The 16926-nt window shown below is 35.4% G+C and overlaps 2 protein-coding genes across 2 annotated transcripts; one reads left to right on the forward strand and one right to left on the reverse strand.

Annotated features, from left to right (window-relative positions):
* Positions 1-4714: 4714 nt before the first annotated feature.
* Positions 4715-9941, forward strand: LOC132058419 (plastoglobulin-1, chloroplastic-like). Its single transcript, XM_059450926.1, has 5 exons — positions 4715-5059; positions 6243-6491; positions 6805-7000; positions 8657-8852; positions 9535-9941. Exons 1-5 carry the CDS (start codon positions 4717-4719, stop codon positions 9844-9846), a joined length of 1296 nt encoding a protein of 431 aa, XP_059306909.1. The 5' UTR covers positions 4715-4716; the 3' UTR covers positions 9847-9941.
* A 1446-nt stretch (positions 9942-11387) lies between these two features.
* LOC132058430 (dolichol-phosphate mannose synthase subunit 2-like) lies at positions 11388-16004 on the reverse strand. Its single transcript, XM_059450934.1, has 3 exons — positions 15904-16004; positions 11704-11811; positions 11388-11608 (listed from the first exon to the last, which is right to left on the reverse strand). Exons 2-3 carry the CDS (start codon positions 11791-11793, stop codon positions 11456-11458), a joined length of 243 nt encoding a protein of 80 aa, XP_059306917.1. The 5' UTR covers positions 11794-11811; positions 15904-16004; the 3' UTR covers positions 11388-11455.
* Positions 16005-16926: the final 922 nt, after the last annotated feature.

Consider the following 16926-nt stretch of genomic DNA (forward strand, 5'->3'; position numbering starts at 1 on the left):
TACTTGTTTTGGTTGTGAAAAACAAGTTTTTCTTGTTTTTCAAATTCCAAATACAACTTGATGGCCAAACACTAATTTTTGAAAAAAGTGAAAAAAAAATCGAAAAAAAGTGAATAATTCTTATGGCCAAACGGGTCCTAAATATAAAAGAGACACTCGCTTTAGCACAAACTAGAAAGGAATGCAAGACACTTAAATGGAGACGGAGGGAGTATGCAGAGATTAGTTTGTCGGGTTTAGTTATTCCCAACAACAACAACAATTATTTATTCCACTTTCTATTCTATATAAAATAAGACATAATTCTCTTATAATTTATACGTGTATTAGTTATGCGAGTTACTAAATAGCAAACCAAACACCATATTAATTTTATACGTGAATAACTTACCTGCTAATCAAGTAGAGTATTATTTATATAGGATTTAATTGCCGCATAATTCACACCCAAACCAACTACCAAGAAACCCCTAAAGATGGAATGTTGAAAAAAGATAGTGAGAATGGAAGTTGTTGGCATTCATAGTGGTGCTGTAAAACGGCGTAGTTTTGGTGTTTGTTTGGGTGCTTTTGGGTTTATGACAATATTACCCTTTTAAGATTTGTAATAGTCTCCACTTGTCGTGCAAATTCAACCACGTCAACCGAAGGGCACGTTAGTGTTTTTACTTCTTTCCTTTTTCGTCTCGGTTTATAGAGCCCGTTTGGCTTAGAAATAATTCTTGAAAACAAATTTTTTATGTTCGTTTTCAATTTTTGTTTGGTGCCGGACCAAGTTTTATAAATGGGGCTCAACTTATTTTTTTGGCTTATAAGCTGTTTTCAGCTTATAAGCTGCTTTTTTTTAAGCAAAGTCAAACGGGCCCATAATTGGTTGTGGCTTATGAATCACTTTTTTTTAGTTTTTGAGTTTTTAAAAGATTAAAAAGGAATATGATATCATCAAAAAAGGAAAAAAAAACAATCCTAACTCCTTTATAAAAATAGCTCAAACAAGATTTTTTCCAAAAATAAAAATTTGAGTATGGTAATTTAATTTTTGTAAAACTTCACATAAACTCCACTTATTTATAGTTTTCTTTTAGCATTGTTATTTTGGTTTGATAGTTAAGTATTTTTCAACGAAATGTTACTCCATATTTTATACTTATTTTCACGCTTGAATTTAACAAATAATGAGTAAAAAAAAAAAATAAGAGATAAAGAGGATGATTGATATTAAACGTTGTCAAGGTGATCATTATCAGTATAGTGTTACTCATAAATAGTTTGAAATATCTAATATTTAAAGTATTCCTTTATTTGTATAGGTTCTTGATATATTTTGTTTTTTTATATATTCATACGAATATAGAATAAATCTTTAATCGACATTATGTGTTTTTCAGTTGAGAATTTTAGAAGCAATCTAGTTGCTTAAAGAGATTGTTAGTCCCATGTTAGTCACAGCTTTCTTATTTTGGATCATTTGTCACACTACTAATTAAAACCCACAACTTTTTTATTTGTTGCTTCGATGAAATAGTTTATCAAAAGTTGAAGTTAATTATGCTAATATTTTCCGAGATATAAAACTCTACACATTACTTGTGTGACCTCTATACTTGCCGTATGTAGAAAATTAATAAACATGGAGAACATGAGATAGATGTTATATACTATATTACTATTGTTTTATTTTCAACGCAAGTTGCAAGATAAAAAATCCTATAAATTTAGCTTTTGCTGGAATATCACGACTATTATATTTGATATTTATCCATGTGATGTGACTAATTGCGGTGAGTGTGTTTGATTATTCAAATTTGAGATTATAATTTGTACATTATCAAACCATCCTAAAATTTTCTCTAGTTGTAGTCAATTTTGGCTGACAACTTTTGTTTCAGTTTTTAAAAAAATACTCAGCATTACACTAGGAAAGGAAAATTCATCATGTGGCACAAATTACTTTGAATTTATATTTCTTTTCTCAAGTTTATGTATTATCTGATTTAGAGTAATCTGTATATTTAAAATTCAATTTGAGAAAGCATCAGTATTTCTTTTGATATATATATTTAGAACGTGTTTTACAATTATGTGAATTAAAGAAGTAAATATATCATTTAACGCTGAATAAATATTATAATACCCACAAGGGTCGGCTGAGTTAGTTGGATGAGTGGTTTCTCACATGGGAGACCTGAAATGGATTCCCCTCTCTAGCAGCTTTCTCTGTCAGAGCTCGTCGCACCGGGGTTGCCTAGTGCGGTATGCATATCATGTTTGTTTTTCGAGCTATTGCACAGTGAGCAGGTTACTCGGTGTGCACTCTAAGTATAGTGGTTGTAATATACCTATTTAAATTTGAATATTTTATTTCATAATCTACAAATAAGTTGTTGGATCTTGAATAATTAGATATATTGATTTGTTCGAGTCCCCTGGTGCGGGTCACCTTTGTTAAGGAGGATTTTGCCCTTTAAATGTGAAATTTTCGACGCAAATCCAAATTTAATCGGCCATGAGTAGGAGCTTAAAAAGATATTTTAATTTGTTGCTCTTTTGGAAGGGAAAAATAGTAACTCTTTTAACACTTTTTTTAATCTAAAAAACATGAAGTCAACTCCTCCTTGAAGAAGAGAAAAACCACTGTCGTCAACCGTCATGTCCGGCGGCATCTCCACCGTCCACCGTCACTGAAAGAAGAAGCTAAAGCTGCCGGAAGAACAAAACAATGTCTACATTACACTCGAATTCTCTCATTGTCAACGGTAAAACTACTCTTAAATCCTATTCCTTCACTTATTCCTTCTTCCTCAATCTAAAGCTCTAGATTTAGAAAGCGTGTAAAATTTTCAATTCATTCATCAAGACGTGGAAATAGCCTCTTGAAGAGATGTAAGGTAAGATTGCGTAGAATATATCCTTGTGGTCCCGCCCTTTTCCAGACCCCGCAGATAGCGGGAGCTTAGTACATCGGGTTGTCCTTTTTTAACTAGAAAATTTCATAATTAGTTATAATTTAGAGCATAATTATGGAACGTAGTTACTATTTGCGTATTTACGAAACGTAGCTAGTTGTATTAGCTCAATTGTATCAAGCGGTATCAGGTGTATCAACTGAAATTGCGCGAAAAAAGTTGTATCAGCATTAATAGCGATGTTTCATAAATACCGTAACTACATTTCGTAATTTTCTGGAATTATAAATACGTTTTAGTAAATACAATCTAAATATTTAGACCTCGTAATTTTTCTTTGCCGTCTTTTGGAAGGTAAAAAATATTTCCTTAAGATTTCTATTTTAATCTCAAAACATGAAGTCAACTCCTCTCGCAAGAAGAGAAAAAACGTGGTCACCAACGCTAAAGCTACCGGAAGAAGAGAAAAATGGCCATTCTACACTGGAATTCTCTCATTTTCACCAATAAAACCACTTAAATCCTACTCCTTCGCTTCATTTTTTCCTTGTTCTTCAATCTCAAGCTCTAGATTTAGAAAGCTTTCACACTTTTCAATTCATTCATCGTCCTCGCAATGTACAAATAAGTTGCCGGATTTTGAATAATTAGATATTTTAACGAGAAAATTTCATAAATTGTTATAGTTTAGAGCGCAATTACCAAACATAGCTAAAATTTATGTATTTACGAAACATAGCTACGGTTGTTGCCGCTCAACTCTATCAGGCGGGTATCAGGGGATCAAGCGTGGTATCAGCTAATGGTGCTAATAGCTATGTTTGTAACTTTTTGAAATTATAGATATGTTTAGTAAATACAATCTGAATGTTTGACACGTCACTAAATATTCCTTGGTCCTTTGGAAGGGAAAAATATTTATTTAACATTTTTATTTTAATCTCAAAAACATAAAGTCAACTCCTTCTTAAAGAAGAGAAAACCCACAAAAAAAAACGTCTATTCAATTCTTTCATTTTCAACGCTAAAATCAATGTTAAGTCTTGTTCGGAAGCTCAAAGGAAGGGAAAGGCCGCAGAATGACTCCTTGGGCATCAAATTCAGGCAAGTTGAGACTTACTAGACTCTTTATGAACTGTTTTGTATTAGCTAATGTAATTAAGGCGTAATAGGGAATAGGGGTCTTGTACTCGTGAAGTGACGAGCACTTGTGCGGGCACCGGTGTATTTGTGTCAAGTAAATTCTTCGTATTCCCAAGTGAATTTATTAAATAAGGGTTAATACCCCGAATTCTTATTACTTATTCCTACCAAACCCTACTCACCTTCCCAAGTAGCTGCGACCTGTGTCGCTCCAACCTTGATGGGATAAGTTAGCCCCCACACGAACTTTTAAATCCTACTCCTTCACATCATTTCTTCCTTCTTCAATTTCAACATAGATTTAGAAAGCTTTCAAAATTTCCATCTCATTCATCGTTTTTAGCATTGAATTCTAAAACCCACCCAATTAACCTTTTCCCGATCCATTAATTAAAAAGAAAAGAAAAGAATTCAAAGTGAACCGGGTATTTAAAATTGGGATAAGTTATTTGTTTCTAAGCTCATTACATATACATCCGTTAAAAAATAACGGAATATCAATGTAAAAGTATAATAGGAGGGTATATTTAAATTGAAAGTATAACGCAAGAGTATATTTGGACCAAACTCGAACGAATGATATATTTAAACTATTTTTAATAGTACAAGATATATATATTTAAACACTTTTTAATCTCAAAAACATAAACTCAACTGATTAAAAAAAATGTCTATTCTACACTCAAATTCTCTCATTTTCAACGCTAAAACCAGTGTTAAATCTTACTCCTTCACTTCATTTCTTCCTTCTTTTTCAATCTCAACTTCTAAATTTAGAAAGTTTCCAAAATTTTCAATTCATTCATCAATTAATGATCCTCGAGATTTTTTTGTACCAAAATCCAACCAAAACGACGATGATTCGGATGATAAAACGACGTCGTTTGTTGATGAGTGGGGCGAGAGGTCGGAACCGGAGCTCCGACCCGTAACGAAGTTATGGGATTCGGATCCTCCTATTGATATAGACGAATGGGGTAGAGATGAGCTAAGGAGCACTGATAATTCAGGTAGTGATATTAAATGGACGGGTTGGGCTGAATTTGAGCGGGTTAAAATGGGCTAAAAAGTGGGTCAAAACCCAATCCGTTCAATGCTAACTACGTTTCTTTTTCTTTTTTTTTTGCGCGGATTGCCCTTCATTTGAGGCGGTCTTTAATTTTTGCCCTTCAAATTGGTGATCTTTAAGTATAGCCTGAGGTTGTGGGTTCGAACCCCAGCTCAGTTAAAAAAAAATAATCGCAAGCCAAAATTTCGCTAGACAAAATTTTTGCAAACCTGTCCATGTAAATTGAGCCTTCAGGCAAATTCTACCTGTGCCCATGCAAATCTGCTTGAAGGTAGAATTTACTGCGCGGAGAAGCAAATTTTAAAATAAAACCATTTTGAGGGGTAAAAATTAAAGACCACCTCAAGCGAAGGGCAATCCTGCAAATTGCCCACTAAGTTTTAATTTTTTTATAATTTTTTTTAGTACCTAATAAAGTTATTATTTTTCTTTTTGTATTTTGACAAGATTTCGATCATTTTGGGTTAAATATTAGCCCAAATTTTGATGGGCGGCTGAGCTAATAAATGAGCGGGTGGTCTTTAATTTTTGTCATTCAAATTGCTGGTCTTTAATTTTTGCCCCTCTCCTAAAATACCCCCGTGGTTGTGGGTTCGAACCCCGGCCCAGTCAACAAATTTAATAATTTCACAAGGCAGAATTTCGTAGCAAAATTAGGCCTATTCGTGCAAAAGCAAGGCCTTGTAAAATTCTAGCAGAGTAATTTTTTTTTTTTGCCTTAAGGTAGAATTTTGGCAAAGCCTTGCCTTGCGATTTTTTTTATTTTTTTTACTGAGTAGGTGTTCGAACCCAAAACCTTGGATATTTTCGGCCACCTTTTTAGCCTTTGAAGGGCAATCCATGCAAAAAAATGCTTTAATTTTTGCCATTCAAATGGATTGGATTTTAATTTTGCCCTTCATAATCGAACTTATGTGGCATAAGTTGTTTAAGGGTACGGGCATAACTTGGATATTTTGATGCTTGACTTTTGCCTCTTTAGGCATATAAGTTTGATTTTTGAAGGCAAAAATTAAAGACCACCGCGTTTGAAGGGCAAAAACTAACGACCAGCACAAAATAGAAGTAGAAGTGCAAATGACCCTTATCATTTTATGTGCTAATTTTGCCACCTCTAATTTCAGGGATTGAAGATGAGTGGGGCGAGAAGTCGTATCCGGAGCTCCGACCCGCCAAGACGTTATCGGATTCGGATCCTCCTATAGATGAAGACGAATGGATCGGAGCTAAGCTAGTAGGCAACAACATTGATAGAGTTAGAAATGAGTGTGTTTCTGATGATAAAATGACATCATTTGTTAATGAGTGGGGCGAGAAGTCGGAGACCGAACCTGGACCTGAGCTAGTGGGTAAAATCATTGCGGGGTCGTTTGGTACGATGTATTAGAGAAAATAATACTACATGTATTAGCTTTGGTATTATTAATCCCTTGTTTGGTAGTGTTTTTAAACTCATGTATAACTAATACATGTATTATACACTATATTCGGTACTATTCTTATATATAGCAAACCTATGTGTAACTAATACCAGTACTATTCCTATTATAATACACCTTGTTCGTTAAATACAACAGACTAAACAGTGGATAAAAGATAATGTATCTCAGCATAACTAATCCTATCATTACTAATACACCCTATTCAGTACTATTCTTATACACTTTACCAAAACGACCCCTGCAGGTGTTGTAGAAGATGAGAGAGTTGCAGAGCTGAAAAGGTGCTTAATTGACACGGTTTATGGGACAGATTTTGGGCTCAGGGCCTCATCGGAGGTTCGAGCCGAGGCACTAGAGCTGGTTTCTCAGTTGGAGGCAGCAAATCCAACTCCAAACCCCGTTGAATCACCTGAGTTGCTCGATGGGAACTGGATTTTAGTGTGAGATCTTGTTTCTCATTTGTCTTTTCAATTTGATGTTTTTGGCTTATATAGTCATGGTGAAACGAAATGTGCTCGATTTGACTGGAGCACATGGATGATTCATATTGACGATCCCAACTAATTTAGAATTAAGAAGTAGCTGATTGAATGACTATATAATAACTTAACTACATAAGAGTACAACTCTGGATAGCATTTACACTGATGCGGTCATGCATTAAGGTTCTTTTATTTTCTTCAAAGTTCCTCTTTATTTTAGTGAAAGTAGCTCTAGGCTTGGCATTTTGAGTGCACATGGTAGCTTTATTTGTTGACCAATGTTGTCAAAGGCGGGCGCTTAAGCCCTCAAGCGAGGCGCAAAATATGTTGAGTGCTTCGAGTCGCTTAGCAGGCACATCAATGTCTAATCCTAAAGAGGTAACACTGGACAATGGATAATTCACTTTATCGTAATTTGTTTTCAATTTCTTTGTACATATATTTGTTATTCATGCTTATAATAATTAGTCTTGGGCTATACATACATATTTGTTTTTTTATTCTCCATTTGTGCCTTTCTTCATTGAAGCCCACGATTTATTTGCGTTTTTCGCTTAAAGCCCCCAACGGACCATGGAGCTTTTTTGCGCTTTTCACCTTTGATAATACTGTTGTTTACTGAATCAGATTTTATGGGCAGAACTGTATGACTTGTGCTTTGGTCAACATTGACATTCATTATGAGAGCTTGAAACAAACGGATGGAAGCGCAATAGGTTGCTTTGAGTAGTCAATCCACTGTTTGAATCATTTGCTTAAACTGCTATTACATTTTTATTTGAGATTTTTTACCATATATCATTTCTTTGATAAACTCCAGAATGCAGCTATGTTATTCGGGTAGGAGCATTAAAGTAATTCGTTGGCAAAAGTTGGGGCCAATATGTTACTCTTATACTTCTTGTGCGTGTAGAAGATAAATTGTATTTTGCGACGTAAGTTAGTGGCTTTTGGGTAAATCCTTGCTCTAGTATTATTAAAAGAGAAGTGGACATTTTTTGTGACAGCCAAGTTGGAACAGCTGATATTCAATTTAGAAGAGGAATGCTGTAAACTTTTAGATTTGACTTGGCTAAGATTGATGTAGAACTTTTTGGCTTATTAATATCTGGACACTCTGAGATAATTATCTTTCCAAAAAATTTGGTAGTTAACAGCAACTTGGAGCACCATGTCTTGATAATACATTAACTGCATTTTTTATCAATTCCCACGGTTGTGGCCATGCTGTAGTGCTAGTGTTGGTTGCAATTTACTAAAATGCCTACATACAGTAGCAGAGCTAAAGGTCAGGTATTGTATTCCCTTATTCGAAAACTTACAGTGCAAGTAGGTTAAGAGCAATTTTTTTTTTTGTGTATATATATATATATATATATAAGTTATTGAATCCCCTTCACATAAGGGAAGCTTGTAGGTATAGCATTTTCTGAATCCCCTCGTTTAGGAATCTTAACTCCGCCCCTGCCTATAGAAGAGTTGAACTAGTTGGAAATGTAACCATTTTCTTGATGGAAAGGAAAAGAGTGGAAATATTAAAGGAGGATACTTGCATGCACTGCTGGCATACTACTATGCACAAACTCATCCTTATGTTGCTTCCTTATGTGTCAGGTTTACAGCATATTCTGAGCTGTTACCTCTTCTGGCTGTGGGTACCATTCCTTTACTGAAGGTTGAAAAGATTAGCCAATTGATTAGTACAAGCAGCCTTACCATTGAGAACTCAACTACATTATCAAGCCCTGTTGCCACCTCGTCTTTTAGTGCAACTGCTGCATTTGAAGTTCGAAGTCCATCAAGAATACAGGTACCTTTTTGGACTGCATTTGGTTTCTTCAGAGAGGTACTTGTAGTATCCTATGCGAAGAGAGAAAATGATCAAGCCTCTTACTATGGTCAAATAAGAAAAAGAGGGTGTTTGACTAAGCTTATTAGCTGGTCAAACTAGCTTATAAGCAATTTTAGCTTGTCGACGCATTTGGCAACCACCAAAAGTGCTTGGAAGTCAAAATTAGCCATAAGTTCGTCACCCCTAACTTATGGTTTTACAACGTATAAGCACTTTTGGTTTGACCAGTCTTTCATGATTTTATCCCTAATATCTTCGGTAATCTCCATTCTCCAAAATATTCTTCCTAATTTCTTTTTTACATTTACAGTTTTGGAAATGGTTTTGAGGACATTTCGCTCATTTTAATAGATAAAGTGCTCTTATCTCAGCATATTTTTACCAAACACATTAACTGCCTATTATCAGTTTTAGCACTTCTATCTAAATATGTAACTACTTATTTATAAAATCAGGTTCGGCACCTAAAAGTACTTTTCAACACTTAATACTTATCAACTATTCTTCATCGGCTAATCCAAACAGGCTCTAGTTGTCGTAGTGACGTGACTCTTTGGCAAATCTTGATGAACATTCTTAAGTTTTTAGAGTATTTCCATGAGCCGTGCATTCATATGCTAACTAGTAAGTGCCTTTTCAGGTTGAATTCAAAGAAGGGACATTTAATCCTCCGAAGATTAAGTCAAAAATAGATCTGCCAGAAAACATGGATATCTTTGGCCAAAACACAAGTTTGTCACCCGTACAGCAATATTTGGGTCCTCTAGAAAATGTCGTGGCAGGTATAGCCCGAACTATTTCTGGTCTACCTCCTCTCAAGGTTCCAATTCCAGGTGGGAGGACAAAATCTTGGCTTATTACGACATACCTTGATAAGGATCTTCGCATCTCCAGGGGAGATGGTGGGCTTTTTGTTCTCGTTAAGGAAGAGAGTTCTCTTCTAGATCAGTAACAAGTTCCCGTTCATGTATATATGTAAAGGTCCTATGAGGTTCATATATACAATGTAAAGTATACGACATGTTATATGTTAAGGGAGATACATCTTGTTTTAAAAAAAAAAAATCTGTAATGCCATTTGTGTAGCCATTGCTCACAGATGAAGAAACTGAAAATTGGAAAATTAAATGATGTTATTTTGAAGTTTTGCTGTTAATTGTATCCAGCCTTTCGTAAAATTTATTTCGCTCTTTCTCTTGAGGTCGAAATTTGTTTAAATGCAATATCATAATACAGATCAGTGTGTTTAGCCTACACAGATTATTGACACCCAGTCTGGTCTGAGAAAGAGGTGGACTGTGAAAGCTACAGCAAAGGCCAAGGACTTTCACCAGTTTCTTGAGTGAGAAACGAGTTTTGGTGGAAAAAAAGAGTTCAAGTTTAAAGCACATGGCATAAGCCAAAGATTCCGGGGTGACTAAAAGCTAACGAGATGATTTGGGTTAAACAGGGCATTCCTCAAAGCAAGGAAAGATCGTTCACAAATAGAATCATGGGAAAGCACTAAGATCGATATAAGTAAGATCCACTACAACTAGAAGTCGATCAAGAACCTGTGCTCCATCAGAGCAATCTGCATCAATAGTTGAGTTCTTTATTCTTACTGAGTCAATTGTAGTCCCAAGGGTAGAGCAGCACACGCGTCTATCCCATTTGGACCTGTTTTTTATTTGAACGCTTACTCTAAGAAAAAAATTATTATTGCAGCTTTGGACATATTTTAAATATAATTTTAAAAGAAAAATAGCTATACTTCAAAAGGTTTCTATTACTACAAAAACAAATTGGCATTTTGGGTTGCAGCGTCATTAATTACAATTTCGCTTTACATTAGTTAAGCATAGGTTTTCAGATTGGAATCTAGCACATCGACCTCACGTGCTATTTACCTGGTGGAATAGTAGAAGTGCACGCAAGTTGGTCCAAAGACCACCGTCATAAAAAATAAAAATAAAAAGGGTCTAATAACGAGGGTCCGAATTTGATCACCATACATATTTAGTGAACTTCTTAATAAAGCTATTGGGTTTTGCCGGACCCGGCTAAAAAACTGCAGACCAACCACAAGTGGAAACTTTGTTGCTTTTTCTCTAATCTACTAGGGATACTCACACGCATTAGTTAAGGTGAGTGATTCATGATACAATGGTGGTTGTAGAGACCAAAAGGCTTGTTTTGTTAAACTTTGGCATTGACCACAGTCCTCCAGCTAATAACAAGAGAATAAATCAATCATGTTCTGTCTAATGTCTGTATGTAGTGAGTAGTAACAACAACAACAATAACGATGCCTCAATCTCGAACAAGTTGGATTCGACTATACGAATCTTCACTGCTTCATTTAAGCTCAGCTCAGGTCATCATCAGTCTGTATATAGTAAGCAGTGACAACTAAAAATCATATCTAGAGGTTCCAAATAACAGTGAACTCAATAATAGAGAAAAATCTATGTGATCTATGACACGGGCTATCAAAAAGAGAGGAGCTAAAGAAAATAGAAAAGACTATCAATTATCATGAACTTGATAGAGCCAAAAAATGGACTTGCCACAGCTACACATCACGCCTTCTTCTTCTTGGACCTGAGCATAACGTATCCGATAAACACGCTCAACAAGCAGATGAGCGCCACTGCAGCATATACAGGGATGAGAATCGCGTATTCTTGTGGTAGAAAATACTTGTGCATGAAATGATCGCTGTCAACAAGAGGCTGAAAGGACAAAACAACATAGACGTCAATCCCCATGTAAAACTTGGGTTGCAAAGGTTCATTACATAGTGGAATGGAAGAGAATATGAGCTGACCAGAATGATGACCCAGAAGGTATAATATGTGAAAATGGACAAACTAGTCAATGTTAAAAGCAGCCCAACAGCTCTGTCCGCTAATTCCATTGAGACTCTTCTACTTGTGTCGCCTGTGAAAGAAGAATGTTTTAGTTAAGAACTTATATACCTAACAAGAAGAGAGTTAAAACAAAAATTTTGGCCTGGCCATAGGTTTGCAAATACAAGGTTCAAGGGACTAAAAGGAAAAGAGAGAAGGATATCACATTGATGACCAGAAAGTGCGTATATGTTATAAGCCAACTCTTAAGACATCCCCTACCTCTCAAGAACATAGTTTCAACGACACAGTAACTGTAACTTCAAGTATCACTCTAATTGTCTAATTCATTCGTTTAAAAGACCGTAAGGTTTCCCTTATTTTTCTAACAGAGTTTCACTTCAACATGTTTTTAGCTTAGCTCATGTCTTTGATCATTAATCTGGTCTATTGCCTTGCGAAGAAGAAGAAAAAGGAGAAGAAATGCTACTTATCCACTACATGTTGATCTTAAGCCATGCCTCCCAACATGTGGTCATTAACCTGGTAAAATGCCATGTGAATGAACAGATTACATTCAATATCTACCCAATAATTCATCAATATGTCATGCGAAGCAAAACTTCTGAAAGCTACATGACCAGTTCGCTCAACACATTGCTGAACCTAAGATGTCAAAACTTCACCTATATAGATGTCACTTGCAGTATGATGGTTGTAAACTACAGCAACCAGCCTCCAAAAAGACACAGGTAAATGAGCAAATCAGCTGTCATATATTTGTATGTAAAACTGATTTGTCAAAAAAACTTAATACCAGTGTCTTTATAGAGTTTCATTGAGAAATTGAATGTTATCTAGATTCAATGTAACAAGCAGGACACATCAACGTGGTCAGACCATAACATTTAGGATCTTCCAGCTATAAATACAAAGTGAAACTCCATCTATATAAGATCCTCAAAGCACACATTTACGGTTGGGATATGTATTAGATATAGTTGTTCCACAAACATGTCTGATAAGAAAAAAAATCCCAAAATGAAGCGTACAAAATGTCGGAACACAATAAAGAACAGAGTTCAGTAGATATATTTATCTCCCTTCACTATAAGAGTATGGTGGCCTGATTGTAAGGCTGACATCTCTTAATATCTGGACAACAGTAGATGACTAGATCCTAATAGCCTCATATTTGAAGGAAAAATCAGAGAAGGACCCTTGATATAGAATGAATTGATAAATATTCTTATCATGAAAAAACCTTCAGTTATTTCTGGTGGTTTCATGCCCAAATGATCAAAGCTGTCACCCAGCCGAATAACCGAAGTACCCAAAAACTAAATTAGACAAGATTGAATTCAAGCTAAACAGACCAGATTAACTAAATACTAGTTGTGTGAGCTAATTAGGGTTCATCCAAGCAGCGGATATGTAAAACGGCCCATCAGAATAAGATATAGCCCCCAGGCGTCAGCTCAATTGGCAAAGGTTGAGGGACTTGTGTCTTAGGTAACAAGTTCAAGGCTTCGAGCCCGGGCCAAGCAAACTAAATCCAGGATTTCTCCGTCATAAAAAAAGGTATAGTTTCCAGAATTATTAAACTTTATACTTTACTTGAAAGGAACTCCACGTGATGAATCGCAAAATAAAAAGTTATATGATAGGGAAGCGTTCTTGCCATATATTACCATATTAGGCAATAATTTCATGAAAAAACTTGCTTGTTATTTAAAAACACAATACAAGTTCATCCATTCAATTTCAATCTATATCTCAAATCTAATAAAACTGACCCGTAGCATTTCTAAATCAATGAGAATTTAATTTAACAAGGGCCCATGCTTCCCAAGAAAGAGAAGTTATGTCCTCTCAGATAGCAGATAATGGTGGGAGCATCAAAGTTTGAAAATGCTTAACTTAGTCAAATTCGAGATCAAGAAAATACTTTTCTGAGAACTAAATTACTACTCCAACAAAAAGGCAGCTAGATTATAATTTCCCTAATCTATAGTGAAATTACTCTGTTTAAAGGGGTAGAAAACTAAGCTGTAAGCGTGAAAAACAAAAGCACTTGGAGATAAAATACTGAGGCTAGCTTAAATTGGGTGAAGTGAATCTAATCCTTGGTACATGCCTACCACAATTGAGAAGTCTCTCCACATTAGTCGGTATATATAGATGGCTGAACAACACTAAACTATCAAAGTAGCATACACAAAACACCAACTCTGAAAGGGCCAACATAGTCTCATCTATTCAAAGAGTACAATGCAGCCTTCAGATGAGTAAGCAGATCCATTCTAATTAGCCTTCCACTTCATCATCCGTGCCATCTTAAATTTTCCAGTCTTCTATTAAGCTATATATATGATGCCATTTCTATTGTAAAGAGAGAACACTAAAACGACACAAATCATAAATTCTGATGATATTGCGAGTGGGAAATAAACTAATCGTAAGTAAACCCATGGGAAAGATTAAACTGTTCATCGGTCATACAAATGACCTGACAAACACCTTCAGTCACGGATAGGAAAAAGAATTATCCCCATCTAACTTAATCTAATTTTGGGCCAGTTAAAGCAGTTCAATTCAAAGTGACTCCACTAGAAAACAGTCAGTATATCCAATTCGATAAGCAATAGTGCAATCTTCTTACCTCTTAGTAAATGACTAGGAATTACCATTCAGAAACTAAAAAAGAAACAAAAGCGCCTAAAAGTTATAACTCCCAACAGTTTCCTAACTCATCCCCAGAACAAATTGCGAGAGAAATTTAAGTTCTTCCCCCACTTCTCAACAATGTTCATCCGACAAAAGACCTTTAGACATGATTCCAATCCCAAAACTAACAACTTTTCCCAGAAAAGGCTAAAATAGCTAGAAAAAGTCTCAGCTGATTTATTCATTTACCGTTTGTCTTTGGGTGGGATGTATGTAGTAGTTTGAAACCATCATTACGGCAACTTTACAGGGTGAACTTGATAAAAAAAGAGTAGCTAGAAAAAGTCCACCCCACCTGAGTCTTTGGCATCAGGGACAGGATTAATCTCAAAACTGATAATTCCCTTTGTATTCCAACTACCCTTTTCAGAAAGTATGTAACATGAATGCATAATATCAGCAGGTTCCATAAGAAACTAGTTTCAAAAGAGCTCATATAAGGAGATTCACAAGTTATGATCCTTCCGGTGCTACAAAGATCCCAAAAAAAGGGGAGATTTTGATGAATCACTCAATAAATGAATCAATCAACTAAACATTCAATCCTAAACTAGTTAAAATTGACTATATGAGTCATCTATATCCATAAACGTCCAAATGAATTCTCACAAGAAATGCACATGTCACACTCACCACCTTGGATATTAACTATTAACTGTGAGAACTGGAAAGATAAAAATAAATTAAAGATAATCATAGAACTTTATTGAGACCCCATAAAAGTGAGAGAAACAACAAACTCTTTTTTTTTTTTTTTTTTTTTTTAATGACATGGGAACCCGCAGTCGCTACCCTTCGAGTGCGCACGGGGTAAACCCAGCTCCTGTGCAATAGCTCGCAAACCACACAGGAGAGATAACCCGCACTAGGCAAGCCCCGTGCGACGAGCTCGACCCAGAAGGTAAATCCCCTGCTGTCGTAGGAAGGGGGTTTCGAACCTGAGACCTCCATTATGAAAGCCTCGTGCTCAACCAACTCAGCCACCCTTGCGGGTTGAGAGAAACAACAAACTCATATAAGGAGATTCACAAGTTATATGATCCAAACCAGAAAAAAAAAAAAAAAAAGATTCTGATGAATCACTCAATTGATCAATCAACTAAAACCTCTATCCTTAAAACTAGTTAAAATTGGCTATATAAGTCCCAATGAATTCTCACAACAAATGCAAATGTCCACCACCTTGGATATTAACTCTTTAAGTTTGATAAATGGAAAACTAAAAATAAATTCATCAGACTTTTTCAGACCCCATAAAAGTTTGAGAACAACAAATTCATATATGGCTACAAAGATCCTTTTCTTTTTATCAATATACTACGTAACAATGAATTCTTTCAAGAAATGCACATTTCACCAGAATTTAATTACTATTAAGTGCTGGAAATGGAAAGTGGAGAAATTACAGAATTATTGAGACCCCATAATAATGAGAGGAACAATAAACTTAGATCACCTGAAAAGTTCCGTTCTTGGTGGTGAAAATTTCTGCTTTCAGATCATGAAGATAGTCATTTTCATCAAAATCAACTTTGATTGGTGATTACTATTTAGCTTCTTTTTTTTTTTCACTTTGTAATTGGGCCAAAATATATTGGGCTAATGATTATATGGGCTGACTATCCTTCTTTTGGGGTGGTCTTTCATTTTTGTCCCTCAAATTACTGGTCTAAGTTTTGTCCTTCGCTCGAAAAGGTGTCCAAAAATATCTTGAGTTTCTGGGTTCGAATTCCAGTTCAGTAAAAAAAAAAAAATCGCAAGGCAAGACTTTACAAAAATTTCTGTCTTATGCGACAGACTTTGCTTTAAGGCATAACTAAAAGTCCGTCGAAGAGGGCAGAACTTTGCCTTATAAGGCAAACTTTTAGTTATATGCCTTAAAGAAACGTTATGCCTTATGGGGCTGACTTTTAGCTATGCCTTAAGGAAAAATTCAAATAAATTTCACGTGTTGATTATGAAACTCAAATATAATAGTCCTATGTTCAGATTTAGGTCCAAAAGGTGGCTAGAATGTTATTTCTACCCAATAGAGAGAATCATAGCCTAAAAATCAGGAATAATGGTGAATTCACAAATAATCATTTTTAGGAGTGTTATTTAAAGAATATTCGAGTTTTCAAATTTGTTAGTTTTAGCCACCTTGAATCAATTTTCAAACCTTCAGGTCTGTAGTTTCAATCGCGAGCCGGAAGTTTCAAAATTATCAAGGCGTAACTTCAGACCGAGATTTAAAAATTTGTTTTTGGGCATTTGGCTGTTCATACTTCAAATCTTTAGGATCTATGAAGTTTACGCTCTAGCATTTCAAAAACCCCATGCCCGATGATTTGAAGAAGAAGAAGAAGCAACAACAACGACATGGACGATATGAAGACTATCAAAACTAGCTAAACTTTAAATAGTGTTAAGAAATAAATATATTTAAATAGGAGGTGATGAAAGCAACTACTTGGTGCCATTTCTACTCGGTA

The sequence above is a fragment of the Lycium ferocissimum genome, chromosome 1 (assembly GCF_029784015.1).
Source record: "Lycium ferocissimum isolate CSIRO_LF1 chromosome 1, AGI_CSIRO_Lferr_CH_V1, whole genome shotgun sequence".
NCBI classification, from domain to species: domain Eukaryota; kingdom Viridiplantae; phylum Streptophyta; class Magnoliopsida; order Solanales; family Solanaceae; genus Lycium; species Lycium ferocissimum.